General features: G+C 51.3%; 1 protein-coding gene across 1 annotated transcript; it reads left to right on the top strand.

Moving 5' to 3' along the window:
* On the top strand, positions 1-26,279 carry ZC3H12D (zinc finger CCCH-type containing 12D). Its single transcript, XM_036906928.2, has 6 exons — positions 1-214; positions 7,813-8,188; positions 18,375-18,514; positions 21,289-21,523; positions 24,333-24,439; positions 25,393-26,279. The coding sequence occupies exons 2-6, from the start codon at positions 7,884-7,886 to the stop codon at positions 26,193-26,195; spliced, it is 1,590 nt and encodes a 529-aa protein (XP_036762823.2). The 5' UTR covers positions 1-214; positions 7,813-7,883; the 3' UTR covers positions 26,196-26,279.
* The last annotated feature ends 674 nt before the right edge of the window (positions 26,280-26,953 follow it).

Here is a 26,953-nt window from a genome sequence, read left to right on the forward strand (position 1 = left end):
CCCAAAGCAAAACTACCTTTGAACATCACTCTGGGTCCAGGAAGTGGAGCTTTGGCCTGAAGTGGCTCCCAGCTGCCGCGTGGCCCCGCTGTGCTCCCAGGAGGGTGGCAGGGACACCTGGCTGGCTGGGAGGGCAGCGGCAGGGTGATGGCTGCAACTGGCGCTGGATGGGCTGAGGGGAGTGCAGCGTGAGGACCCAGCGACACCCCTGCTGGTGAGTGAGCATCCCTGGCCCTCAGCCAGGGCGACAGCCACCTGGAAGGCTTGGGTCCCGTGAGAGGAGAGGCATAGGACGTGGGGGGCAGGCAGGTTGGAGGGCAGTTCTGGGATGAGTACTATCCTGAGCAATGTGAGGTCCCATGCCTGAAATTCGCTTAAGTACTCCTATTAAAAATATCAGGTAAGCATCTTTAATTTCCTTAGGTGAAATCCTTGCTCATTTTCACAAAATTGCATTTAATTTCAAGAAGGCTTTTGTGGAATAAAGATTAATCAGTGCAAACCCTGTACTGTCAGTACAAACTCCTGCTGTGGTCTTTGAAGCGTTTTAGTGTTATAAAATCAGAAGGAATCGGACTCTGAGGCCCGTGTTAAGCCTGTCTCCATGCTCTGGAAAGCATCTTCTAGACCGGGTGTGGTGTGGGGTGTCAAGTTTTCTGACAGATCAGCAACATTTGGCAGCAGATCCAAACACCATCTCTTTCGGAGGACGGCTCCACGCGCTCTGAGCAAGGCCTCTGAGGACATAGAAATAAGTCATGATCTGATGGCAGTGAAGACAATTTTGGCTGATTCCCTGTAGCCATTAGAAACCTTAACAGTGCCCCCCGGGTTTTGACCTAACTCCTCTCTAAGGCCAGGGGATGCCTGCCAGGAGTACCAATCCCTGACCTGGGAATAGGTTGGGTGTAGAATATACTAAAGGGTTTTGTTCTTTTTTTGAACTTTGCTTCGGAGTTGCTCTGGGATATGGATCAGAACTGTAAACACTTGTGTGTACACCTGAGGTGACCTATGACAGGGCAGAAGGGCAGGGCATGAGTTCAAGGAGAAAGCAAAAGGCCAAGCCAGTACCCCCCACTCTCACAGCAGCATTATTCACACCAGCCAAAAGGTGGCAGCAACCCAAATGCCCGTCATGAATGAATGAGTAAACAGCAGGTGATTTGCATACACAATGGAATATTATTCAGCCTTCAAAAGGAAGGAAATTCTGACACATGCTATAACATGAATGAACCTTGAAGACATTATGCTATGTGAAATAAGCCAGTCACAGAGCCAAATACTGCATGATTCCACACACATGGGGAACTGGAGCTGCGTCCAGTTCAGAAGGACAGAGGTGGAAGGGTGGTTGTCAAGGGTTGGGGGAACGGGGGATGGAAAGTGAGTGTTCAGTGGGGACAGTGTCTCAGTTTTACAAGATGAAAAAGTTCTGGAAATGGATGGTGGTGATGAATGCTTAATGCCACAGAACTGCACTCTTAAAATTAGTTGGAATGGTAAATTTTATGTTATACATATTTTACCACAATTATATTTCCTTAAAAACAAAAAGGTCAGACCCAAAACACAAATTTCGTGGGCTGATGTCTTTGCTCTTCTGCGACTTCCCCAAAATCTGACTGACGACTCCACCCAGGGCCTCTAGATCTGAGATTCAGAAAATTTCTGCATGGACTCTGTTTAGGAGAACTTTCTGCTTATCTTAGTGGGTGACTTCTGGGGGCTGGAATGTGGTAGATTTCTCTGGAGCTGGGAGAGGTGACCCAGGAGTGGACTTGGGGGATGGGCAACATGTTGAATGCACCTCATTCTGGGGCTGGCACGCAGGCTTGCCCTGCTCTGTGGGCCTGGAGCAGCCCTGGGTAGCACCCTCTGGCCTGGGGAATGGCAGGAGTAGCCGCCTGTGGGAGTCTAGTGTCTCCCATTGCCTAGCTGTGGGATCCTGGGTAAGTCAGCAAAACCTGTTTTCTCACCTGCAGCTTGAGGAATGAAGCCCTTTACACCTTCCAGAGACGTTGGGATTTCCAAAGATGATACACAAGGAAGCACCTTACAGCGATGAGATCCTGTGTGCTTGGGGGCTTCTGGCTCTCTACCTGTCCCAGCCTCCCACGCCTCCTCCTTTTCTCCTTCAGTTTCCCTCTTATTCTTTTCCCCAGGGGCTTTTCCATTCAGGGGTTACAGACCTCCGAGCCAAAGGCCCTCGGCCTGGGCTGGCTGATTCTGGAAGGAACAGATTTGACCTGTTTCCCACTGTTCCATGGTGAGGAGCGCCCACCTCCCACCCCCCCACTCCCTCCCTTTCCTGAGAGCCTGTTAGGGTCCCCTCTCCTTTGCATTCAGCCTGCCCGCCCCTCTGCAGTCACCCGGACCCCCGGACCCCCCGACCAGGGGAAGCCGCGATGCTGCCCCTTGTCAGAGCGCATGGGGCCGCTCTGAAGATTAAAACCATCTGCGCTGTTCGAGACTTCCAGTCAAGATTGAGGAAGGGCACTCAGATGAAGTTGTTCGTACTTTCAGGTCTTAAAAATAGTCTAAGAAGCCGCTGGCAGGGCTGCAGCTCAAAGACCATCACATCCGAAAGGGGGGATTGGGCCCCGAGGGCTCGGGGGGAGGCTCCTGAGAACAGCCCCCCACCCCAGGGTTCTCCCTTATTTAGAAGTTTTAAAAGGAAATGAAGTTGATTTTAAAGTCTCAAGGGGGAGAAAAGCCTCTGAAGTGGGTGAATTCTTTCAGTTAATTTTGTGTAAAAACAGCTCTCCGGTCCCACGCACAACCTTTCAAAAGTCTCCTCAGAGGAGGAACGCTTTTAGAACTTGAGGGCTCTGTGGAGGGCTGCAGGGCTCCCCGACCCCAGGCGAAAGCCTCGAGGGTTTTCAGTTTAGAAATGTTCAGTGTCATCCCAGCAGGCAAAGTTACAAAGCACGCGCAGACTCTCCTTACCGCTGTCACTATGGGATCAAAGAGATGTCACCTGATCCCGTCGTATTCTGGTTTTTCCATTTCTGCAATAACAAGATGTTGCCTCCTTTCTGAACAACACTCAAAGCAACATGTTATCTTTGGCATCTACTTATCTTCAGTGTCTGCTGCTTACTAACCTTGTAACCTTTCCTCTGTACCACTCAGAACGTCAGTTTCTTCACCTGTGGAAAGCCAGCACTTTTATCTACCCTGTCTGCCCACCAGGGACAGCAGGAAGTTCAAGTAAGAGTCTCTGTGAAGCGATGAAGAACTACATGAATGTGGACTTTCATGTCCATGCCGCCTGTTGCCATATTCTCTTAACCTCTCTCACTTCGGTTCCTCCTTCTTTACTCTCTCTCCCTTCCCTTCTCTCTCTGTCTTCCAAACCCAAATAAGTGCTCCAGTGTGTGCTGAGAGGGCGGGTGAAGCTGGGGTGTGACTGGGCCCCTGGCAGAGGGAAGGGGCCCAGGGAAGGCATGCGGGTCTGAGAGAGCCCTGGTGAGAGGCTGGCCTGCTGGGCTGGCGAGTGTCCGCCTCCTCCTTGGAGACCGGCCCAAGGCTGGACACCAGCCCGTGGGGACAGCTGTCCTGGGAGAGGACCGGTCACTGGTCAAGGCATAGAAGGTGGAGCTGGACGGGGGGACGTGGCCAGTGAGACCAGGGCTTGGGCCACGCCGGCGGTGACAGCGACCATCACGCTGCAGAGCTGGGAAGGGTGCGGGACGTGGGAGTCCTGTCAGTGGACTGATGTGACTCAGGTCGGGGGTGGCAGCGCGGTGGGCCAGCCTCCCTGGAGGCTCTGGCTGACAGGACACAGCCCTTCTTGGGCTGGGAGAAGCCAGCTCGTCCTTCGTCACCCCCAGTCCTGTGAGAGCCTTTCTGGCTTTTCCTCTTCCCCTCAAGGAAGATAAGCCATTCCTCACCTGAGGTTTGGAGCACATGTTTAAAATCAAAAGTTTTGGGCTTATTGTCGTAATTTATGGCTTGTTGTTTACATTTTTTGCCTGTTTTTCTGAATAGGTTGTGAAAAAATTGAAATTGGACTGTGTTGTATTTTGTTTTTATGGAACTAGGCCCCAGCACACTGCCTGGTGCCTAGGAGGAGGTCAGTAAGTGTTACCTGAATGAATGAATGGCTGGGCAAAGGAACCAGGTGGGGGCCGTGTGGCTGTAAAGGACTGACAGGGTGGTCATGGAAAACATCCAGGGTGTAGAAGTGAGAGGAAGGCAAGAGCCAAAGGGGACCAAGATTTCTTTGGGCCTCTAGGGGCTGCAAATCATTGAGATGGGAGCCCAAGAAAAGAATAGAAGAAGGGAGGTAATTTTAGCTTTGGACATTAATTATACAAAAGTATTAAACTTATCAGATATACTAGGCACTATGCCAGGTGCTAGAGATTCCCAGGCAAATAGATCAGAATGTAGTTTACAGTTTCTTGAGAAACAAAGAAAGGACAATTCAGTGTGTCCTAACAATTCAAGGTGAGCAAAGTGCCTGGCGGATGAGATGACCCAGCCACTCCATTTGTGGAGTCAGGGATGACCATTTTGAGTGGCATTTGAGCTGAGATTTGAAGTTTGCTAAACCAAAAAAACATTCCAGGTAGAGAGGAAAGCATATACAGAAGTACAGTGATGAGAACATTTCGGAATGCTTAGGGAACAGGAAGAGATTCAGTGTGGCTCTGGAGAAAGGGCCCAGTGGGCTGGTGGTGGGCGGTGAGGGCGGAGGGGGTCAGTGCTGCATCGCGATAGCTGGGCAGTCTGCTCAGGAATGTGGTGTCTTCCTTAGGGTTAACCTGAGGTCAGAGGATATTTCTCAGCAGGGAGGTGACATGGTCTGACTTGTTCTAGAAATACAGTGTTGGCTACAAATGAGGCCGGACCAGATGGGATTGAGGTAGGAGATCCCTTAGGAGGCTGCTGTGCTTCCTCAGATGTGGGGTGAAGAAGGTGAGGACCAAGGCTTGGGTGGGGCTGGTGGGCAGTAGGAAATGGGGTGAGATGGGCCAGACTGGAGGGGAAGGCCCTGGGCCTCTGTCCTGGCCCCTGGGTCACATGTCTGTGTCACCTACATGGAAATATCTACCAGAAAGCAATGGTTGTAAGAAGGAGTCTGTTTGGTTTCAGAACCCCTTTTTTCTCTGAAACACTCTTAAGGACCCCAAAGAGCTTTTGTTTATATGGGTTATATCTATCTATGGATAAGATACCTTAGTAGAAACTAAAGCTAAAAAATCTAAAAATATTCATTTATTTTAAAAATCATAAACCAATTACATTAGTTGGAATGGCACAATTTTATCAAAAATAACTCTATTTGCCCAAACCAAAAAATGTGTAAGAAGACCGGCACTGATTTACATTTTTGCAAACCTCTTAATATCTGGCTTAGAAGATGGCTGAGTTTTCTTATCTACTGCATTCAGACTGTTACAATGTCACACAACATGTAGTTTCTGGAATACTTCATGGTACACCTGTGAGAGGATGAGAGTGAAAAAAAGCAAATTATACCTTAGCATTATTATGAAAATAGCTTTTACCTTGAAGACTCCCTGAAAGGGTCTTGGGGCCCTTCCAAGGTTCCCTGGAGCACACTTTGAGAACTACTGAAGTAGACTCAGCAAATGCCTCTTGAATGACAGCATTCTGAATTGCATAGCACTTTATTCAAATAGCAAGCATGACATTCATCTCACAGGTTTGTAACTGGGTGTGCAGTGCTTAGCAAGGGGTCTGGGCAGGAAGTGCCATCATGGGCCCATCGGTACAGGGCCTAGTGGAGGACACAAGGGGCAGGGAAGATGGCTGGGCAGGCCCCCATCACTGAGCAAATGGGCAGGGGCCAAGGAAAGAGCTGGAAAGACTTCGGAACTCAGGCCAATTTTACAACCTAATGGAGAAGAGAGCTTCAAGAAGGAGGTAGTCCGAAAGTTCTTGATTTAAAATAACAAGTCTGCGAGTGGCCTGCTGGGTCAAAAGCAGCAGAGAGATTGGACACGGTAAGGAAGTTGAGGATACTGTTCTACGGTGGTTAGGAGGTCTTGGGAGGCAGTTACAGTGTTTCAGGAGTCAGTGGACCAGGCAGGAGTGGGGGGTGACAAGGGGAGGCTGCAGTGAGGCCTCTTCATCGAGGAGGTAGTCTGAGAAATGCCCTTCACCTGCTAGACCATCGCTGTTGATCCAACACATTGCGGAGAGATCCTGCAAGAGAATGGGAGGCCAGGTTAGACCTAGAAGACAGCCGTGAATGTTCAGAGGATTCCAGCAGCAGACTAGCAGAACCTGCAGTCCTGGGGGGAGGACGGGGCAAAGCTAGATGTGCACCAGCATTCGTTCCTCATGATTTGTGAGAGGGAGAAAAGGAACAACCTACATTTCCACCATTTGGCATGTAGTTACACACTTCATTCATTCATTCATTCAATAAATATGCATTGAGATTCAGTTGTGCCAGACAACATTCTAAAGGTTTCGGTGAGCAGCAGGACAGAAAAAGTGGCATGGAAAGATTTACAAAATGCATTTTTAAGAAGAACAGCAAGTTGCTGAACAATACTTATGCTATTTATGTAAAAACAAGCTCCCTAAAACAGTATGTGTGTGGGTCTGTTAGATATGAGACTAAATGCACAGAAAAAGCGCAAACAGGTAGTTAGCAGGAGAGTCGAGTGGGGGTTAGGGTGTGTATGAAGTAATACCTTTTTATTCTTGGTACTGTAGCATTGTTTCAAATGTTCACAGCAAATGTATTTCCATGATAATCTCTGTATTTTAAATGTTTTTTGAAAGATGTCTTTGTGAGTAGAAAAGGGAGAGGGACACTGTCTAGAGTGTTCCTATTGATTTAATCATTTTCTCTTTGTAACGGTCTGTCAGGCTGCAGCCCCTGCCCCCCAGCCCTCCCTGAGTGGAAGGGATCCAGTTTGGAAGGATCTTCTAACTTTGAGATTCAGCAGGGTCTGAATTATTTGCCAGGGAAAGCACAGAGTTGAATTTGGGTGGGTGCATCGTGTTTCTGGGAATAGAATTCAGCAGGGCGCCTTTCCTCCTGTTTAAGCTGAGGAGCTACATTAGTTGGCCAGAACTTCAGTAACAATATGCCCCAGACCTGGTACTTATTTTAATTATTGAATGTGTGTCATATACACACATATATGAAATGACACACACACACACACACACACACATATATGGTATTTTATTATTATTGCCTCACAGTCCTGGAGGCTTGAAGTCCAAGATCAAGGTATTGATAGGTTTGGTTTCTCCTGAGGCCTCTGTCCTTGACTCTTAGACGCAGTCTTTTCCCTGTGTCTTCACACGTTCTTCCCTCTATACCCATCTGTGTCCAGATCTTCTTTTCTTATGAGGACACCAGTCATACTGAAGCAGGCCTCCACCCTAATTACCTCAAGTTCACTTAGTCACCTCTTTAAAGATGTTATCTCCAAAGGTATGGGGGCTAGGGCTGAATTTGGGGGACACAATTCAGCCCATGAGAGAGCCTCAGAAACATTTTTGGGCTTATATACCAGTGTCCAGAGGGCTGGATGGCCTGCCTAGCTGCCCTTGGTGACTCTGGCCAGTGGTCCCTGTGGGGGGGGGTGCATGTGTGGGGTGAAGGTCTCAGAGGGCTCACTAGTAAAAGCAGTGTGATTGCATCTGTGACTCCCTGACCACACTGAGTGACTGAAAATCCCCAGGGGGACCACTCACATGATTTCCTGATAGATAAGGCAGGGAGGGAGCATACATAATTTGCTCTCAGTCACTTGACAGCTCCCTACCAGGCTGCCCAGAAAACACCTGATGGATGCTTTTTCTCTTTAGCTCATGCTGGCAGGGCTCTGCCAGGAGGAAGCCGGGGGCAGAACCCTCACCAGGAGCCTGGCTGGCACAGTATGGAGCGCTCAAGCAAGATGGAGTTCTTCCAGAAGCTGGGCTACGGCCAGGAGGATGTGGTCAGGGTGCTGGGCAAGCTAGGCGAGGCTGCCCTGGTCAACGATGTGCTGCAGGAGCTGATCCAGACCGGCAGCCGCCCCGAGGCCCGAGAGGGCAGTGTTGTGCCCCTGCTCGTTCCCAGAGGCTCCTGCGGGGGCCTGGACCCTGCTCAGCATGGGCTGGAGGCAGACGCAGAGGAGGAGTGCAGAGGGCCAGCCAGCTCTTTGCGGCCCATAGTGATCGACGGCAGCAACGTGGCCATGAGGTAGCTTCCTTCATCCTGCAGCCCTGGGGTGGGAGAAGAACTGCCCCTCTTCTTGGTGGTTTGGTCCAAAGAGCTTTAGGGCCAGTGGATGGGGCTTTGAATCCCTGTTCTGTTCCTTTGTAGCTGTGTGGCCTTAGGTAAGTCACTTAACCTCGCTGAGTCTCACTTTCCCCATCTGTAGTCTCCCTAGAAGGCATCTGTAAGAATTGGATCTGCACAAATGCCTAGGACAGGGCCTGACCCAGAGTAAGTGTGCAACAAGTGGTAGCCATCATCATATTCACACGGACAGAGGCCCTCTTCTGAGGAATGCAGAACATAATTGGGGGGAGCCCACGGGTGAGCCTTGGCAGACACAGCGCCTGGTCTGGTTCTGCCTCTAACCTGCTGCGTGACTCGCAAAGCCATAGTATCTCAAGTTTCCTCCCCTGTGACACAGGTCACCAGATAGCCCTTGTACCTCCCTCGAGGTTAGGAGAGTCAGACAGGAGAGTGCCCCTGAACCACGCTGGGAGCCCTCTGCTACAGGTCGTTGCAGGGCGGCCACAGTGTTGAGGTTCCCTAGCTGGGTTTGTGGCCCCTAGAGGGGTGCTTGTGGCCCCTGAGCTGCAGACACAGGTGTCTACATTTGTGTATTGACCTCTTTGTGTGTTTTGGGGACCAGAGCATCACGCCCGCTTTGTTATCCTTCCTGGTGTGGCTCCGTTCGGTGGAGAGAGAACCTCGCACACACCCCTGCTCTCTTTTTGCCTAAACGAGAGCATTATTCTACTACTTGGCTGAGTTACAGCGGGGCGAGAGGCAGAGCCGCAGGGAAGTGCTCACTCCCAGCTGTACAAGGACGTGCTCCTCTTTTCAAAAGCTGAGCAGCAGTGGGAACTGAGAAAGCAGCCCTGAAGCTGTCAGCGTTTGTCAAACATCCTGTGGCCGAGTGTTTTCCCTGGGCACTTGGGCCCACTCTGGATTTGGCACCGCAGGACAGAAGTTTGGAATGGTTCAACCGAAGATGGCCCAGGCCCGGGCTATCCCGTCATGCCCTGCATGGTGCGTGCCGAGAGCGTTTGTCAGGTTGTAGCCAGCTGGGTCTCCCAGGCAGATCCTCCGGGTCTCTGTAACATTCTCACACATGCTCCCATGTGGGCACCAGATAGGCGAGTCTATCAAATCCTGCTTATTGCAGGATCTTATTGGGGAATTAAAGGTTCTGAGGGTCTTAGAAAGAGATGCGGAGGAGTTGAGAGAGGGGGCCTGGCCTCTGTCTGATCTGGACCAGGCATCTCTCCCTCTGGGCATCAACAGAAAGAGGGCTTTGAATGTAGGATACCGTTGCTTAAATCAAAGACCATTCCAGCTCCAGATTATGGGAGCTTTTGAGTGCCCAGCAAAAGGGAAGAATAGCTGTAGGGTAAGAAGGCTACGAAAGGTACTACTGGAAAGAGTAGGCCTTCTCTCTGTTGGGGCCAGACATTTTTTAGGAATTGGTTTGATGGGGTGGTAGTGGAGGGTTTTCTTTTGATGAAAGCCTCTATTGGTGCTTGGAATTCAAATTTAAACCACATCCTCCATTTGCACAGGACCGGTCTGATTTAGCTCCACCACCCCCCAGCCCCACCTCCCACAACTGTAATCAATTTAATGCCTTCGTGTTCAGTCTGTGTGGGTTGCAAATGAAACCATCACTGAAGCTTATTATGAAGAATGTGCTGGAACATTAATGTGTTCACATGCTGCCTGAAAATCACCTGTTAGAACACATATGTCTGTGTGTGTTCTCTGTGTGTGAATATACACGTTTGCACACTCATGTCTATACCCGCATGAACATCTCCTGCCCCCTGCATCCCAGTAGTTAGGAAAAAGAGACCAACTGCACCATCCCCTAATAGGTGGGGTTTAGTCTGTTCAAAGGCAAATCTGGGAAAGAGCTGGGGTTCCAGCTCCCTCCCCTGCTCCTTCCACTGTTTCCTCCATGGGAGTTTCGACAGGAGCCATGACCCTCAGCCTCTCCAGATCCTCCGCTGTGAAGGAAGGTCCGAGTGCAGGGCTCACCCCTGAGAGGAAGTGGATAGTTGAGACCCACCATGGTGCCTTGCTATTATCTCTTGACTTCAAATCTCAGTCAACCCAGACACATGGTTTCTAAAACTGCTCCTTCTCTGCAGTGTTCAGGGACCTTCTCCGTTTGTGAAGGGGGCACTGCTTCACAGGCTGCTGGTCTGGAAAGGAGCAGGGAAGCTTAAGAGACAGACTGGGTGGGATGCATCCTTTGTGCCTGAGCAGATGAGCGGTGGGCCTTCTGATGGCAGCTGCACGCACCAGCATCCCTGTGCCGACAGGTTCTGTCCCGCGGAACCTGGGGCAGCTTCTGCTTTTGCTCAGGGAGAACAGTTTGGCTTTTTAGTGACCATTTTTTCTCATAGTCTTTGGGAAGTTGTGTTTCAGTGGATCCTTAAAGACCAAAATTAGTATTCATTTCTATAGCTTCTGTAACAAATCACCTCATAAATCATAAATTTATTGTCTTATAGTTCTGGAGATCAGAAGTCCAGCATAGGTCTCCCTAGCTAACATCAACTCTGGACGCTCTGGTGAATGGTATCTTTTCTTGCCTTTTCTAGCTTCCAGAGGCTGCCTGCATTCCTTGGCTCATGGCCCCTTCCTTCTGCAAAGCCAGCAGAGGTCTGACATGATATATGTATATCCTGGGGAGAAAATGCACAGCTTTCCACAGATATTTAAACAGTCTGTGACCCCAAAAAGTAGAAAACCACTGATGTAGATAATGGCATGCTTTAGACATTTAGATAGCTTTATAATGTCATGCTTTTCAGGGGTACTAAGCCACGTGTCCTCCAATAGCACAGAGAGAGTTCAAGCAAGCCATTGGTCCTCACAGCTGACCCTCTCAATTGAGAGAGGAAGAAGAACAGGAAGGGACTAGGTGACATTGGCCAAGGTCAACACTGGCTCCATCAGACCCTGGCCTCCATCCCTGTCTTCTGAATATGCCACCTAGTATGGAAATTTCCATCAGCTTCTCTCCCCAGAGCTTCCCCAAGTGCAGCCCAAGGCTGTTTGTGGTGGCGGAACCTGGTCGGCCTGGGGTGATTGCTCTCTGGGCTTAGCACCCTGGGTCACTGGCCAAATCCTTTTTCAAAAGAAGTTGGAATATATTTGCTCAGAGCACACAAGAGTTGGCCTGCTTCATGAAACACTTTGTGTCCTCAAGTCATTTAAATAAAACCATATGCCACCAAATTAAAGAAACTTTCCAGCTCATTTAACAACAAAAGGAGTCTGTCTGGCTCTTAAAAGCAGGACTGATGGGTCATTTATCATTTCCTAAGTGGTGAGTCAACCTCAATGAGAATTCTAAGTTGCAAGGTGGAGAGGGCATAGGATAGGAGTCTGGGAAGCCAGGCCCCGTAGTTTTGCTGGTTCTCTTGTGTTTCATGTAGGAAACCAGGGAGAAAGAAGCAGGAGATGGAACACCAGGTTTAGAACCTGAAGATCTGCATTCTGTCCTCTAGCTTAGAGCTGCCCAGCAGAGCTGCTCCTGTGGTGGTGAAAGCTCTGTGCCAGGGCTGTCCATCACGGTGGCGGCTGGCCCCACGGGGCTACTGAGCCCTGGAAATGTGGCTAGTCATACCGAGGAGCTGAATTGTAAATTTTATTTCTTTTGAGTCAATTTGAATTTAAGTGTAAATAGCCACATGAGGCAAGTGCCTACGTATCTGACTGTACAAACTCTAGCTTTACAGTTTACCAACTGTGACCTTGGTATGAGCCACCTGGCTCTTTGAGCCCTGTTTCTGCAATTAAGAGGTTGGACTGACTAATCTTAAATGGTTTTTCATCTCTAACACTTTAGGATTCAATGTGATTATTTTATGCATGTGTGAAAGAAAAAATGAATTTTTCTTATAAAGGAATTTCTCTTGTTCTGCAGAGATTCAAAGAGAGTAAGCAACTTGCCCAGGGTCACAGAGAAGTAAGTGCCAGGCTCTGGGTTCATTGCTCTTCTAAGGCCCTGAATTTCCTCCAGCAGGCTGTCCAGGCTTAGAAGGAGTCTCAGAGTGGGAGCCCTGACCCCACAGGCTTTTACTCTGGGGCCAGAGCCTGCCTGTGCTGACCAGAGCGCTTCCCAAGCAGGAGGAGCCCTGGCTTTGCCTGCTGCAGGACGTCCTGGGCCCTGACTGCCTCTCCGGGCCCACGGGCTCCCTCTGCAGGACTGATGCCCAGGACCCCTCTCCTGCTGTGGCCGACCTGTTGGGAATCTTCAGGGTGTCACATGGTATTGAATCCCCATTCTGACTGACTGGCAGCAGAGGACTGATTTCCAAGCACAATCCCCACACCTTCAAGGGGTGTGTGTGTGTGTGTGTGTACATAAGAGATGTGAGCTGAATACCTTAGCAGCTATACCCTTGGCCTTATGAAAAATGTCCAGTGGGTTTTAAAAAGAAGGTAGCTTTTGCTAAAAGCATGTGAAAAGCTGCATCATAGTGTTTGGGAAGAACATGAATTCTCATGTGCCAACTCTTGCCAGCATTTTCTTGTCTGGGAAACTCACAAGTACTCATCATTGTATATTCTGTAGGCAAATTTAGGAAAGGAGTGGTTTGAAGGACTTCAGCCTGGGGGAAAACCACCTGATAATTTCACATCCTCTTGTTGCCCCAGACAAGGGGTTAATTTGAATGCATCCTCATTTTGGGGTGTGCAAGGTTTTTTGTTTGGATGTTGGTTGTTTACATTTTTAAACTCTTAGAAACCTCAGCAGAAGCCGGCTTATTCTGGAGTAACAAGTCTTCAGTGGTGAGAGCTGGGCTTGCCCTGGGAGGTTTCCCTCAGGCCCCTCTCAGTGGGTGGCTGCCAGGGCGTGTAGTCCCCGGCTGGGCTTCAAACCGCTTCTGAGCCTCTGAACTGACTCTGACAGAGGTGGGCCTTGGGCTCCTAGCTGAGTCTCCACCCGTTTCTCTTATATGAGATGCACCTTCTCTCTTCCCCCTGATCTGGGCTGGGAGAAATCTCTTGGTGAAAAGACCATAAACTCCAGGTTCAGAGTGTTTGCAATTTAACCCTGGATAAGAGAGACAAAACAGTGGGGGGCCTCTACAGCTCACCCCCGACGAGTCGCTGCTGATCTTTGCCTTTCTTTTCCCAAACGGCTTGCTCTCCATGGGGCTGTTTCGTGAGCCCTAACTTTTGCAGAAACCTCTTGGGCAATAGTTAACTGTAGAGTGGTGCTCCGATAGAGCAGCTGGTCTCTGTATGTGGGTACACTCTCGCTGTGGCTGCTCCAGGCATAATTGCCATGTAGGCAAAATCTGCCCTGGGCACCCACCTACTTCCCCTTACCACCCTGCCTTTATTCAGAACCCAGTGCTGCTCCTGTTTCCTTTTCCCAGGGTCTGCCCCTGGCTTGCTGCCTGAGAAACTGGTTCACAGTGACTGTGAATAAGCACTGAGCTCTGTCCCCCAGCTCGTGCATTTTAATAGCAGATAACCTGTGCTCTGTAGAGGCTGCTGCCTGGATCCCAGGGCCAGAGACTGTGGAGGGGCAGGAATAAAGGAAATACATGGAGCTGGTGCAGGGAAGAGTTTGCAGCCCAGCAGACTAGGTTCTGAGATCTGCTGCTGTCTCAGCCAGCTGGGCACATTGCTTTGCTGTAGTTCATAAATCAATCTGAATAAATGCAGAGATGCACAAATGAGTGGGTGTCTTTGGCATGCATTTTCCTCTGTACTGGAAGGAGTGGGCTCCCGGGGGGCCATGGATGCTTTCTTGACTGACTGGAGCTCTGCTGGCAACTAGAGACAGACCCCCATGTGATGAGGAGGTGGCCTGTGCCTGTGACATCAATCCTACAATTGCCCAGGGCTCTATGTGGCCCGAAATAGGACAACTGTGATGGGATTTTGAAGTTGGTAAGAAAATGTGGTGAGGATTGAAGAGCAGACAATTTTCACATCACAAAAGAGACCGGAAGGCTCATGAGGAGAGGCTGAGGTGGGTTGTATGGGAATCTAGTCCTGCAAAAAATAGACCTGAATGAAAATCCTCCATTCCAGAGAGACTTAGCTGAGTGGTTCAGGGGGTCAGCCCCAACCTCCCTATGCCCGGAGTCAAGGCTGGGACAGTGCCTCTCAGGGAGACAGGGAAGGAACCGGCTGCAGCGATGCGCTCCGGGCAATGCACGCTTGCCTGTCTCCCTGACACTCAGGTCTCTGTGGCACTCACCGCCCTTTAGGGATGCTTGGCTAAGGGTCCACTGTCTTGGAATCTTGCGTCAGAGAGGCCATGGGGCTGGTTTTTGCTGCATAAAACTGATGGTGGCACCCTCCTCAGCTCTTCTCACCCTGAACTCCTGAACCTCAGAGCCCCTCCTGTCCACATGCCCCAGGCCAGGGCCACTGCAGGTTGTGGTCCTGATCACAGTCCCCAGAGCACGCCGCCCCCTCACAGGGACTGGGTTCCGCCAGTGGCATCCCTCAGATGCACACCCAGCAGAAGTGTCGGCGATGAAAGTTGGCTTTGAACAGTTAAGAACAGGTGTGTAGTCACAGAAAAGAGAGCAGTCAAGAAGCAGTTTATGAAAGAACGGTGATAGTTAATGGGATCCAAGGACAGACTTCGCTGTGGCCTAGAGATGCGTGTGATTTGGGAGGAGGGTGTCGTCAGTTGTTTATATGGCTGCTTCAGTGTGCACAGGAAACACACCTTGTGTTTTATAAGAGATATAATCTCTTCCCCACCTTTTTAGGCAGTGGAGAGGGGCAACCTTTGAACTCGCCAGTTCACGATGTCTCAGTCTTCTGTCTTCTGGATGACGTGGGCTTCCTGTCTCCTCTCCCTCGCCCTGGCATCCAGGGGCTTGGAGACCTGGTGCTGGCAGGGAGAGGGAGACCAGGACCCTCACTGGGCTCTGCTGCCTAGTGGCTGGGCTGGCCTAGCTTCTGGAATGGTCAGAGTAGAGGGGTCATTGGTCCTATTTGGTCTTTTTGGGACCCTGCTGGCTTATAATGCTGTCCCCCATGGGGCCTATTTGCGCATCCCTAGGCCTCAGACAATCCACCAGGTCTGCGGGCATGCATGGGATCTGGGGTGTTGCTTCCGGCTCGCTTCAAGGTAGCCCTGCAGCCCCTGTGGGATGCTGCGTGACCCTGAAAGCAGGCCTTCCCTGAGAGCTTGCAGCTGCCCAGTCTGTGCTGGCTCCTCACCCATCCTGATGCTTCCACATCTCCTCCTTCCCTTTGGGCTCAGTGGGGCCAGCAAGGGTTCAGAATGAGGGGTAAGGACCCTCTCAGCTTCCCTCCATCCCTTCTTCTGTCAATTTCCACTGGGGTGGAAGGGACTAACTTCCACTTCTCTTCCTTTTTTTTTTGAGAGGGCATCTCTCATATTTATTGATCAAATGGTTGTTAACAACAATAAAATTCTGTATAGGGGACTCAATGCACAATCATTAATCAACCCCAAGCCTAATTCTCAACAGTCTCCAATCTTCTGAAGCATAACGAACAAGTTCTTACATGGTGAACAAGTTCTTACATAGTGAATAAGTTCTTACATGGTGAACATTACAAGGGCAGTCATCACAGAAACTTTCGGTTTTGATCACACATTATGAACTATAAACAATCAGGTCAAATATGAATATTCATTTGATTTTTATACTTGATTTATATGTGGATCCCACATTTCTCCCTTTATTATTATTATTATTATTGTTTTTAATAAAATGCTGAAGTGGTAGATAGATGCAAGATAAAGGTAGAAAACAGTTTAGTGTTGTAAGAGGGCAAGTGTAGATGATCAGGTGTGTGCCTGTAGACTAAATATTAATCCAAGCTAGACAAGGGCAACAAAACCACTTCTCTTCCTTTTTACCACAGAGCGCCCCACTGACATTTTCTCCTTATAGTTGGATTCGCCTCACACTCAGCCTCAGTGGCCAAAGGACTATATTCTCTAAACTGGAAGACACTACAGATCTAGGCAGCAAGGCCTGGCCCCTGAAGGAATTTAGAGGTCTCTTGTGTCTCTGTTAAGCCTGGTCTCAGTACCATTGATCTGTGTTTCCAAAAACTCTCTTTTTCTCTTTACAAACCTGAACCTATCTTAATCCCCTCTGAGAAAATAGCAGGAGACGCCATGCACAAGAGAAAGTGTCACCCGCCTCTGAATGTGGGTCGGCTGCTGCAGCCACGCATGACCCTCTGCTCCCCAAGGGCCTATAGCCCTGCCTCCCCTCCCCACCTCGTACAGCTTCCCCTGGGCTCCCTCCACACACTCCAGTCACACTTCTCTTCTTGGCCCCTAGACCCTCCAAGCCTTTCTACATCTGGTCTTTCCAACCAACTGTCCCTTTTGCTGGGCTATTCCTCCTCCAGCTGCTCACAGACTCATTTCTACTCATTCATTCATGTGTGCAATACATTTTTACTGAGTCCTTACTAATTATCAGGCACCATGTCAGGGGCTGGGAATTCAATAGGAAGCAAATGGAACTGAAGATTTATAGAGGGAGACACTGAGTTCATCCCATGGGTGAGTGTAAACATTCAACTGTGGTAGTGCCCAGAAGTACAGTGATATGAGGACTCCTAATAGGGGAATCTGGCAGGGGTTTAGAGGTCAGGGAGTGCTTTCCTGAGGAAGCAGAAATGAAGCTGAGATCTGATTGAGAAGGGGGAGTGGACTGGGCTGAGAGGAGAGGAAATAACTGGTGCAAAGGCCCTGTGGTAGGAGTGGAGGAAGGTGCATGGCCAGGAAAAAGGGCTGAAGGAAGTATGGGGGCAGGTGGCTGGAAGGAGTGAGCAGAGCATGATCTAATCTGGAGTCCAGGTCATATCCCATCCATGGCTAAGTTCAATTGATTTTGGCTTCTCAGTATCTCAAATCTTTCCACTTGTCAGTCTCTCTAGGAAAATACCACTGACCTCCAGTTTGAGGGATATTTCAGGCTTCTCTGGTCCCTGGGGCAGCATCTGGCTGCCTCCCTCGCGTGGCTTCATGGCTTCCACGGCTCTTAGGGTTTACTTTCTTGTTTGCCGATAGCTCGTTTCTGTCTCTTCTGTGAAATCGTCCCGCTGTCCTCATAGCCAGCTACTGAGTTACAGAATTCCTCTGGGTCTAGCCCCAGGCCTCTCACTCTCTCCCCAGGCAATCAGACAATTCTGTTCACACTTCAGCAGGCTTCAGCTGTTGCTCAAACACAGATGACGCACATATTTTCTCACCCAGGCCTCTCTTCTGGACCCTAGCTGTTTACTTAATAATTCCACTGAGGTCACAACGGCTCCTTCAACTCAATGTGTGTCCATGACCCAACTTGTGATCTGTCCCTCTAATCCATGTCCTTCCCCAGAATCCCCTGTCTCAGCAAAGAGCTCGCCATCCAATTACACAAGCCAGAGATTTGGGAGCCTCCTCAGTGTCTTCTCCTATCACCTCTATGTCCAAACACCGTGTTCTGGAGATTTGACCTTCTAAATCTCTCTCAAGCTCACCCGCTTTTCTCCCTATCCACCACCACCGGCTCAGTCCAGGTCACCACCCATTCTTGCCCGGATGCCTACAACCCTCTCTGGCCCTTTTCCAGTCCATCGTCCTCCGTGCTGACAGGGTGAGCTTTTGGAAACATAACATTGGATCATATCACATCACATCATGTGTTTCCCCAGCCGTACAATCCTTCTATGGCTTCTCATTCCTCTTAGGAGCAAGAAAAGTCCTCAATAAGGCCTGCTTGGTTTGGGGCCTTCCCTCGCGCCGCTCTCCTTCCCGCCTCCATCAGTGTTTTCGGCGGAATCTGTGGGGCCCGTCGCCTCCTCACATGGACCTGGGAAGCCCAGTAGCACGTTTACAACCCTCTCTGAGGGTGAGAATACTCTGCAGGGGCTGTTCCCATCTGTGTTATGTTAATAATAAACTTCAGTTACTCAGAGGATCTTGTCTGTTAGTCCTCGGAATGCAGCCCCCTCGGGGCCTTTACACACTCTCCCAAGTGATGTGGGGTTCCAGCTCAGGGATATGTTTTGGGCAGAGAATGAACTATTTTTAAAATGAAGATTTGCCTGATTCCCTTGGATTATGAATGGGTCCCAGGAGGCTCTTGCGGGACTCACTCTTGAGGAACCCTTTCTGTGTCTCTACAGATTCTTTGTTTTCCCATTGTAGCCATGGAAATAAAGAAGTCTTCTCTTGCCGGGGAATCCAGCTGGCTGTGGACTGGTTCAGGGACAGAGGACACACCTACATCAAAGTTTTTGTCCCATCCTGGAGGAAAGACCCACCAAGATCTGATACCCCTATTAGAGGTATGCTGGAGCTGACGTAGCACGAGAGGGTCATGCATGTGCCTTCCCTCGGTAGTGCGCCCGACAGTGACAGTCAGTGATCTGCTTAGCTATCTGTTTGATGATGTCTGTCTTTCTCCCCGGACTGTAGGCTTCTGAAAGCCCTGACTCTGAGTGGTCACTAGTGTAGACCTAGCACCTTGTCTGATATCTGCCACATAGTAGGGGCTTAATAAATGGTTGTTGAATATATGAATGAAAAACTGATTTCATCTTTAAGTGTGAATGATGAAATTCCAAAAATAATTGCATCTTACCACTTTTAATACTCTTCAGAAAGATGGGATCTACATCCCACCCCTAAGAGATACAGGATCTGAATGAGACATTCATTTGGTCCTGTGATATTTATTTCCTGAACACCTAGCCCAATCTCTTTGTTGAGGGGGGGGAAGAAACAAAGAAACTGAGACTAAGGGAATTCTTCATTTTTAATTCTTATATCAGCAACATTTTAAGCTCCAAGTAATAGAACAGGCAGTTTAAGTAAACAGGATTTTTTTTTTTTGGCTCTTTTATAGCAAGAAGTCAGATGTTAAGCCATTACTGGCATTGTTTCAACCAAGTTAGTGATGATAGGGCTGAGTTCTTGGTGATTCTGGGAGATTTCTTTGACTTTTTCTTCCAGCCTTTTTACCTAAAGAAGGTTTGTTTTTAATTCTATGGTTACCAATTGCTGCTGCTTCTCTTTCTGATCCTCTCTCTTATTTTTTAGGTACAATGCTATTCTTTTCTTATGGATGCAGTATCTGTGAATCATATTTATTTTTGGGGGGTGTCTATTCTCTGTTCCTCTCTCTCTTTCTCTGGGCTGTTAGGTCTTTTTCTCAAAAGTCTGGTGACCCTTAGCTGTCAGTTTTTATTTGTGAATAAAGAACCAGATGGTTAAATCCATACCTATGTGATTCCCACAAGTTCGTTCTCCTAGGATGCAGATCTTTCCTGAATGGCAGCACTGACCACCAGTGTTGAGTGTCGGATTTCTCTCTAGCATACCTCTCGTGGCGCAGGCAGGCTGCCGGGCACCTCTGCTCACCACTCTCCCAGGGCCACAGTGATGCTGGTTTTACTCTAGGAGGCCACTATCTCCTTCCTAGTTTTATCTTCCCTTTTCTTAAAGCGAAGGGTTAGTGGAGAGGAAAAGGGTTAGCCATTCTGATTTCTGTTGATTTCCTGCTCCCTCTCCACGTGCCTGAGCGCTCTGGGCCTTTGCAGGGAAATAGTTCCACCACGCCAGCCTTCTGGGCTGTGGCTCTCTCTGTGCCGCAGGATCCATATGACCCTATGTAAATTTGTCAGAATCCTGGGTTTGTTGGGGTCCCCAAGCCCATTTTTAGTGTGATTATGGTCCCCCCTACCTTTTGTGTTTCTTCACTGCCATGTCAATGGGATTATGAGGAGGGGTGGGGATACTCTGTTCTGCCCTCCACTGTGCACCTGTTACCCCAAATTATTCTTCATGCTCCCAACATGGAGAATGGTGGCTTTCAACAATTTTGCAATATTTAAATAGTAGTATGGGTGAAGAGTAGGGAAATCATTTTGGGGTAGGGAAGGAGTTTTTAAAGAAGCCACAACAAGTACACAGCTACAGGGGAAAGATTCATGAATCTGACTCTTCAAAAGAAAAGCTTCTGCTCATTAGCAGATACCACAAAAACAAAAACAAAAGCAAGACAGGCCTCAGACTGGGAGATGCCAAACATAACACAATCCTGGTGAAGGATTATTGTCCAGAATCTATAGAGAACATCTCCAAATTAATAAGACAAAGACAAAAGACAAATAGAAAGATGAGCTAAAGCATAAGCCAGGCCGTTCACAGAAGAGGAAACATAAATGGCCAGTAAACATATGGAAAGATGCTCAATCTCATTAGTAGCCAGAGAAATGCAAAATAAAACCACAATAAGAGGCCACTTGATATCCCCCGATTGGCAAAAATTCAAAAACCTGAAAAATTAAAGTATTGGCAAGGTCATCTGAAAGGCCATGTCCTCGTAACTTGATATGACCACTTGGGGAAACAATTTGGCATTATCTTATAAAGTGCCTTTCCCTGTAGCTCAGCAATGCCACTCTCAGAGAAAGACCCTAGAGAAATCTTTGTACTTCTGTACCCAGAGACTTCTGTGCAAAACTGAATTCTTAGAGGGACAGTGAGAAATGCAAATGGGGAGGGGCAGTGGCAACTTCAAAAGGTGGCCAATGCTGTTTCTCCAACAGAGCACTGCCCATCTGGCAAGTAAAAAAAATGACTCTTTATACCATCTGGAAACCATGTCCTATAGGAAAGGACCTAGACTTGAGGGAAGAAACAATTTGTGAAGAACATGCTAATACACTTTCCAAGTTCTGAGTAGCTGCTCTGTGTAGAAGCCGCTTTTGTCTACTGTGGTGGGGCACTGTGGCCGGTGGCCATCCAAAGGCCAAGAGCTGCAGCTCCCGTCTTCCTTCTAAAGTGACTCTCCCTTGTTGGGTACCATCCGCTGGACGCCAGTCATGACACAGGCAGGACAGAAGTCAAGAGCCCTCTTGACTTCAGGCTGCTGGCAACTTCCTCCCAAGGCCTCCTCATCTGCCAGGCTGGGCTCAGGGGTAGGGAGGCGGGCGTTGGCTCAGAGAGGACCCCTGAGCTGCCAGAGGTGCTCTGTGATCTCAGAACGGCTCTCGGGTGGGGAGGCCTTCCGAGAAAGCTGCTACATGCGGTCTCCCGCCTGCCCTGTGGCCCCCAGAGCAGCACGTGCTGGAGGAGCTGGAGAGGCAGGAGGTGCTGGTGTACACCCCGTCCCGCAAGGTGAACGGCAAGCGGGTGGTCTGCTACGATGACCGCTACATTGTGAAGGTGGCCTACGAGCAGGATGGTGTCATCGTCTCCAATGACAACTACCGCGATCTGCAGAGCGAGAACCCCGAGTGGAAGTGGTTCATCGAGCAGAGGCTGCTCATGTTCTCCTTCGTTAATGATCGGTATGCGGTGGCCCTGGGGGTCCTGGCGTGGGAGGGCTGGGGGTGGCCAGCAGAAAGCCACTCCAAGTGGCGTAGGCCCAGCAGGGCTGGTAGTCTTGGGAACACCATGCCCCAGCAAAGGACACCCAGCCCTGGAGACAGAGCCCACCTGAGGTCACCTGCCCACCCTGCTGCCAAGTCCTCTGTCCCTCCGGGTCTCCTCTCTCTCGTGACCAGCTTTCTCCACCAAGGCTTGTTTGTCCCAACTGTCCCTGACCTTTCTGTTCCCATGCCTACATTTAGTTGACCCAGCACAGAGTTATCCAACAGCTGGGCCAAGCATGGGCTTGGTGCACCATAAACTCGTTGTCTTTACTTTTAAGGAATTTAGTAGTTCAAATAAGAGCCCAGAAAAAGTCACTGTGGGGAAAATATGAAGTTTGTTGCACTTCTTTTCACTTATTTTATGTTTCTGTCTGTGTTTCAAAAAAGTTTTGAATTACATATGGGAGTGGGCAACATCAGCTTTCCATTGGGGCTGTGAAGACCTAAGAACTGACAGGAACTGACTGTCTCAGTGCATCTTGGTTGCAATTTTCAAGAGAATCTGGTTGGTTTGTTTATCCATCCCCTGGACTGGTTCCCCGGGTCAGGTCCACCCTGGATCAACCAGCTACAGTTGGGGTTGGGTGGCGGCTGCCCACTGCAGACATCCTCAGGCATGCTGCAAGGTGGGTGTGAGTCTGAGACGAGCATAGGGTAGACAAGGTGGGGAGGGCACAGCCAGCTGGGACATCGCTCCCATTTTTAACTTCTGTTCCGGGCAATGCCAGCAGGGTCCTCATTCTGGGCTCTCTGACTAACATTTAGGAACATGGTTTGGGACAAGCTCCCCAACTCTGTGGGGGCAGGGCCTGTGTGTGTCTTATCTGCCATGGCCCCAGCATGTCTGGCACATCATAGGTCCTCAATAATTACCGGTAGATGAATGAGAAAGTGAATGGCTGCATCCCTGGGAGGGAGGGGAGAGTGAGGCGACATGCCAACAGGGCCAGGCCGCCTGCATGCAGCAGATAACCAGCTGCTGATGAAGACTGGGAGGCAGCATGGTGCAGAGGAGAGAGCTGGGACTTTGGAGGCAGCAGATGAGGTTCCGGACGGGGGCTCTGCCATTTACAGGCTCTGTGTCTTGGGGAAATCACTCGACTTCACTGAGCTGAAGGTTCTTCCCCTTGAATTGATCATACCATGTGTGAGATGGTTTTGAGGTAGAGGAGTTGCTCCCCAGAAGTGGCAGGTCACCGTTGCCCTTGTTGCCACCTGGCCTGCAGCCCTGGGGCGGAGGCGCCCCCCTGAGCCTCAAGGTGGAGGCTCCCACAGCTAACCTGCAGGAGCCCCCATGGCCATTTCCACATACTCAAGTCCAGTGACTCCCTCCATCCGATCAGACCCGGAGGGATCTGGCAAGTCTGGTGACAGTGAGCTCCAGAAAAATCCTCTCTGAGGTCTGAGGGATCATGGCTGCCTTGGGCCTGGTGACAGCCTGGGGTCTGGGCCAAGTCTTTTTGATGTACTGGCCTCCGCTCAGAGCCTGTCGGAAGGTCCCCTGGCTGCCAGAAGGCAGAGGCTGCCGCCAGTCTGTGGGTGAGGGGGGCCCGCCCCATGCCCTGGGCCTGTCCTTAGGGCCCTCTTGGCCCAGCTCACAGCGGCCGAGGCCCGGGAGTGAGCAGGAGGTGAAGCTTTTGGGAACTTTTAATAACCTCAGTGGGTGGCGCCCCAGATTCTTGGTCAGGACCCAACTCGGAGACGCCAGCTGTGTTGCTGGGATTGGAGCCAAGGAGGCTGCCCGGGACTGGAGATTGCCCAGCTCCAGGCTGCCTGGTGGACGTGGTCTGCAGGGTGGGACCTCAGCATGACCCTTGACTCTTAGGGGGGCACCAACCCATAAAAACAGGCCCCCCATTTAGAATCTACCACCTCTCGAGTGGAACCTTTGTATGACCTGGAGGTGCCTCCCGGGAACACAAGCACGCATCTGACACATGGATGGCCCAAACGAGGGGCTTTCCTTCTGAGGAACGTTGTTTGCCCCTTTGAACGTGGGCATCTTGAGGCTGCAGCTGCTTCCTTGTTAGATTTAATGCCAGGGAGAAGGCAGGGGCAAGGTGGTGGCAGAGAACATGGCTGGTCCTGCTGCCCCGGGAGCTGAGGCCGAGCTCAGGGACCCCCGGCTGCAGAGGAGGAGTGGGGCCCACACTGAGGCTCTGAGATCTGCCTCTTCATGACCCACTGACCGGCGTTTCAAACTCTCCGTTAATATTTATCCCCCACCTGCATGTGCCCAGAGCTGCGAGGTGACGCAGGAGAAGAGGGCTCTCAGCCTCCATCTACTTACAGAACTAGGGCCGGTTGTAGTCCATGGTAGCCCTGTGGATGCCTCTGACTTTCTGTTGAGGACAGTGGGTTAAAATTGGATAAAAATCAGCCGAACCACTTGAGACTCTGATTAAGCAGGTGTGGTGTGAAGGCTGGACTCTGCATTTTCGAGGAGTTGCTAGGTGACCTGAACCTCCACAGGAGAAAGTCTCAGAGAGGCCCAGGGGCAGTTCTCTTGGCACGGGTGCTGTGCTCCATGCGGGATCAGGGAGAACCAGGGGGCTGCTGCTTGGACATGCTGTGACAGCCCCATGGGAGCAGGAGCCCCGACGGTGAGCCCAGGCCAGGCCGGGCCTGCTGCTGCCAGCCCTGGGAGCTCAGGCCTGCTCCCCGTGCAGGTGCCGGCGGGAGCCCCTGTGGGACCTGCAGACGCCTTCCTGCGCTTGCTTTCCAGGTTCATGCCTCCCGATGACCCCTTGGGCCGCCGGGGCCCCACCCTGAGCAGTTTCCTGAGCAGGAAGCCGAAGCCCCCAGAGCCGTCGTGGCAGCACTGCCCCTACGGTGGGTAGCGCGCTGTGTCTCGTACCCTGTTTGGGGCCTTGTGTTGGCTGCGCAGAGCAGCCAGAAGCTCCAGAAGAACCTGGGTCCTAGCCTGAGTCATGCTCTTAACTAGCTGTGTGACCCAGAAGAGGTAATTTAACCTCTCTGGACGGTGCTTTCCTGACAGGGTTATGGTGAGGATGAACTGACATCCTGTGTGACTGCTGTGAGGGAGCCACGTGAGCCAGCGCAGCTCCGAGCCTGCTAGCCAGCCCTGCCGCTAACCTGCTTTGGCAGCGTATTTATTAATGTCCTTGGGTTTTGTTTTTTTTGTTTAAAGAACTTTAAAAAGCCTTAAGTGATATTCAGAGTCATTCCGTTTTAGAATTGAAGTGACCACACATACGTTCAGGTTGGCTCATCTCCCTCGCATTCACTGAAAAGTGCTCAGATTTGGGTGATTATTTGCTCACCTACATTAGCATAGTCTGCAGGGAGAGGGCAATGGCTAGCACGGGGGATGTGGGCAGTGGTGGAAACTGAGGCAGCACTGGAAGTGCAATCCTATGCCGTGAGCACCCTCTCCCCACCCCCAGGTTTGGCTGTAGCCACAGGGTCCCTGAGGATGTGGAGGCTGAGGTCACTGGATCCAGAGATTTGCTCTCAGTCCCTGGTCAAAGAGGGCCCCCACACCGACACCCACTCTGCCCGACACTGGGGTCATTGTGCCAGCGACCCACACCACAGGGCCGGGGTGCTGAATCCTCGCCCACCCCACCTGCACCCCAGGGCACTTCTCCCCACCCCCTCCCGCCCCAGTCCTGATTAGTCTGCGGTGGACCTGCAGCCTTCCGGGTGGAATTACCAAGGAGAAGGGCCTCATGCGCCCGGCGGGCATTGGCCAGACCACACGGGGCACACAGCCTCTCCCCCAGGTCTCACCTGCGCCTTCTCTGCCCCACTGCTTCTTCCAGGCAAGAAATGCACCTACGGCATCAAGTGCAAGTTTTACCACCCCGAGAGGCCGCACCACGCGCAGCTGGCAGTGGCCGACGAGCTCCGCGCGCAAACACGGGCCTGGCGGGGCGCTGGCCCCGAGGCGGGGCTGCCGAGTAGCTCGCGGACGGCGGTGGGCCGAGGAGAGCAGGGCGGCCCCCGGGGCGCCCCCGCAGCCCGGCCCGGCCCCCGAGAGCCCGGCGCGCGCAGCCTGCCCCCTGCGCCGCGGACTGCGGACGTGGCCGCCCTCGGGGGCAGCTTCGCGAAGCTCGCCTTCCGCGACGACCCGGGGCTCCTCGGGGCGCCCCCTCCGGGTCCAGGCTGCGGCCTCGCACCCCGGCCGCGCTGTCCGGACTGGGTGTCGCCCGAGGCCCCGCCGTGCCCGGGGGCCCTGCCCCGACTCCCCAGCCCCCAGAACCCGTCCGGCCCGCAGGTCCGGCCGCGGGGTGGGTACCGCCCCGGGGACCCGCAAGGCGACCTGCTCCCCCAGCGGAGGCCGCCCACCTTCCCAGGAGGCGACGGCCGGTTCCAGGGCCCCTCCGTCTGGGCGGAGCCGGGCTGGGCAGACCGCGCCTCCAGGGGACCTTCGGAGTCCGCGCGTCCCGCTGATACCCGCGAGGTGGATGCGCGCGCCCAGGCGCGCACCGCGCTCTGCAGCATCTTCCCGCCGCACCAGGTGGACAGCGTCATGGCCTCGTTCCCCGCGCTCTCCGACGTCACCAGGCTCATCCTCCTGATCCAGAGATTCCAAAAGTCTGGCGCACCTCTGGGAAAATCCTAACGAACTGGTCCAAGCTGCCGCCAGCGTTGGTCCAGTCTAGCATTGCAACTTGGGCCAGGCGGGTTGCCAGCCTTCACCTCGTGGGACCACTTTTCTTTAAGGATGGTGAGGGGAGCCAGCTCTTCGCCTGCAGCCAGGGCCCTTGGGTGGCACTTGGTGATGCTCCTGGATGACTGTAGGGCCTGCTGCTGGTGGTCCATGTCCTGCAGAATGAAGAGGGAGTGATTTCTTATGCTTGGAAGACTGTAGGTCCCTCCATGGCTCCTGGGTTATGCTGGGAACACTCCACGGCTGTTTTGGTCAAGCTGTGGTTGGGATCCACAAGTGAGTCACAAGATAATTTAGTAGGTCCCACCGGAAATGGGGTGGAACAGGAAATCTCAGAGTATACCCCATATAATCAGGCTAAGTATGAAATTCTTGTTTGTTAGCCACCCGTGTGAGCCTGTATAACCTTGGTGGCCATGTACACTTAACGTGGGTCATGGGTGAAAGTATGAAAAATCCTGGTAAATGGCCTTGAATTTCATTGCATCAAATCATGCTTAAATATGTAGTCAGTTGACCAGTGGAGGTTTTGACATCTGGACGTTTATCATACGAACTGTTTTGAACCTCAGGAGGGGAACCTAAAGGTCTAGCCTTGATGTGTGTGGGTTCCACTGGTCGCTCTGAAATTGTGTGGCTATGCTGGTCTGTGGAGGTCCTGAGGGCCTGTCTCCGGGGCCTTTGCCCCTTCACACACATACATACCACAC

This window comes from Manis pentadactyla, chromosome 12 (genome assembly GCF_030020395.1).
Source record: "Manis pentadactyla isolate mManPen7 chromosome 12, mManPen7.hap1, whole genome shotgun sequence".
Lineage (NCBI taxonomy): Eukaryota > Metazoa > Chordata > Mammalia > Pholidota > Manidae > Manis > Manis pentadactyla.

Coding starts and splice junctions, on each gene's coding strand:
- ZC3H12D (XM_036906928.2), top strand. CDS start 7,884: ATGGAGCGCTCAAGCAAGATGGAGTTCTTCCAGAAGCTGGGCTACGGC. Junction 8,189..18,374: donor GGCAGCAACGTGGCCATGAG/GTAGCTTCCTTC, acceptor TTCCCATTGTAG/CCATGGAAATAAAGAAGTCT. Junction 18,515..21,288: donor ATCTGATACCCCTATTAGAG/GTATGCTGGAGC, acceptor TGTGGCCCCCAG/AGCAGCACGTGCTGGAGGAG.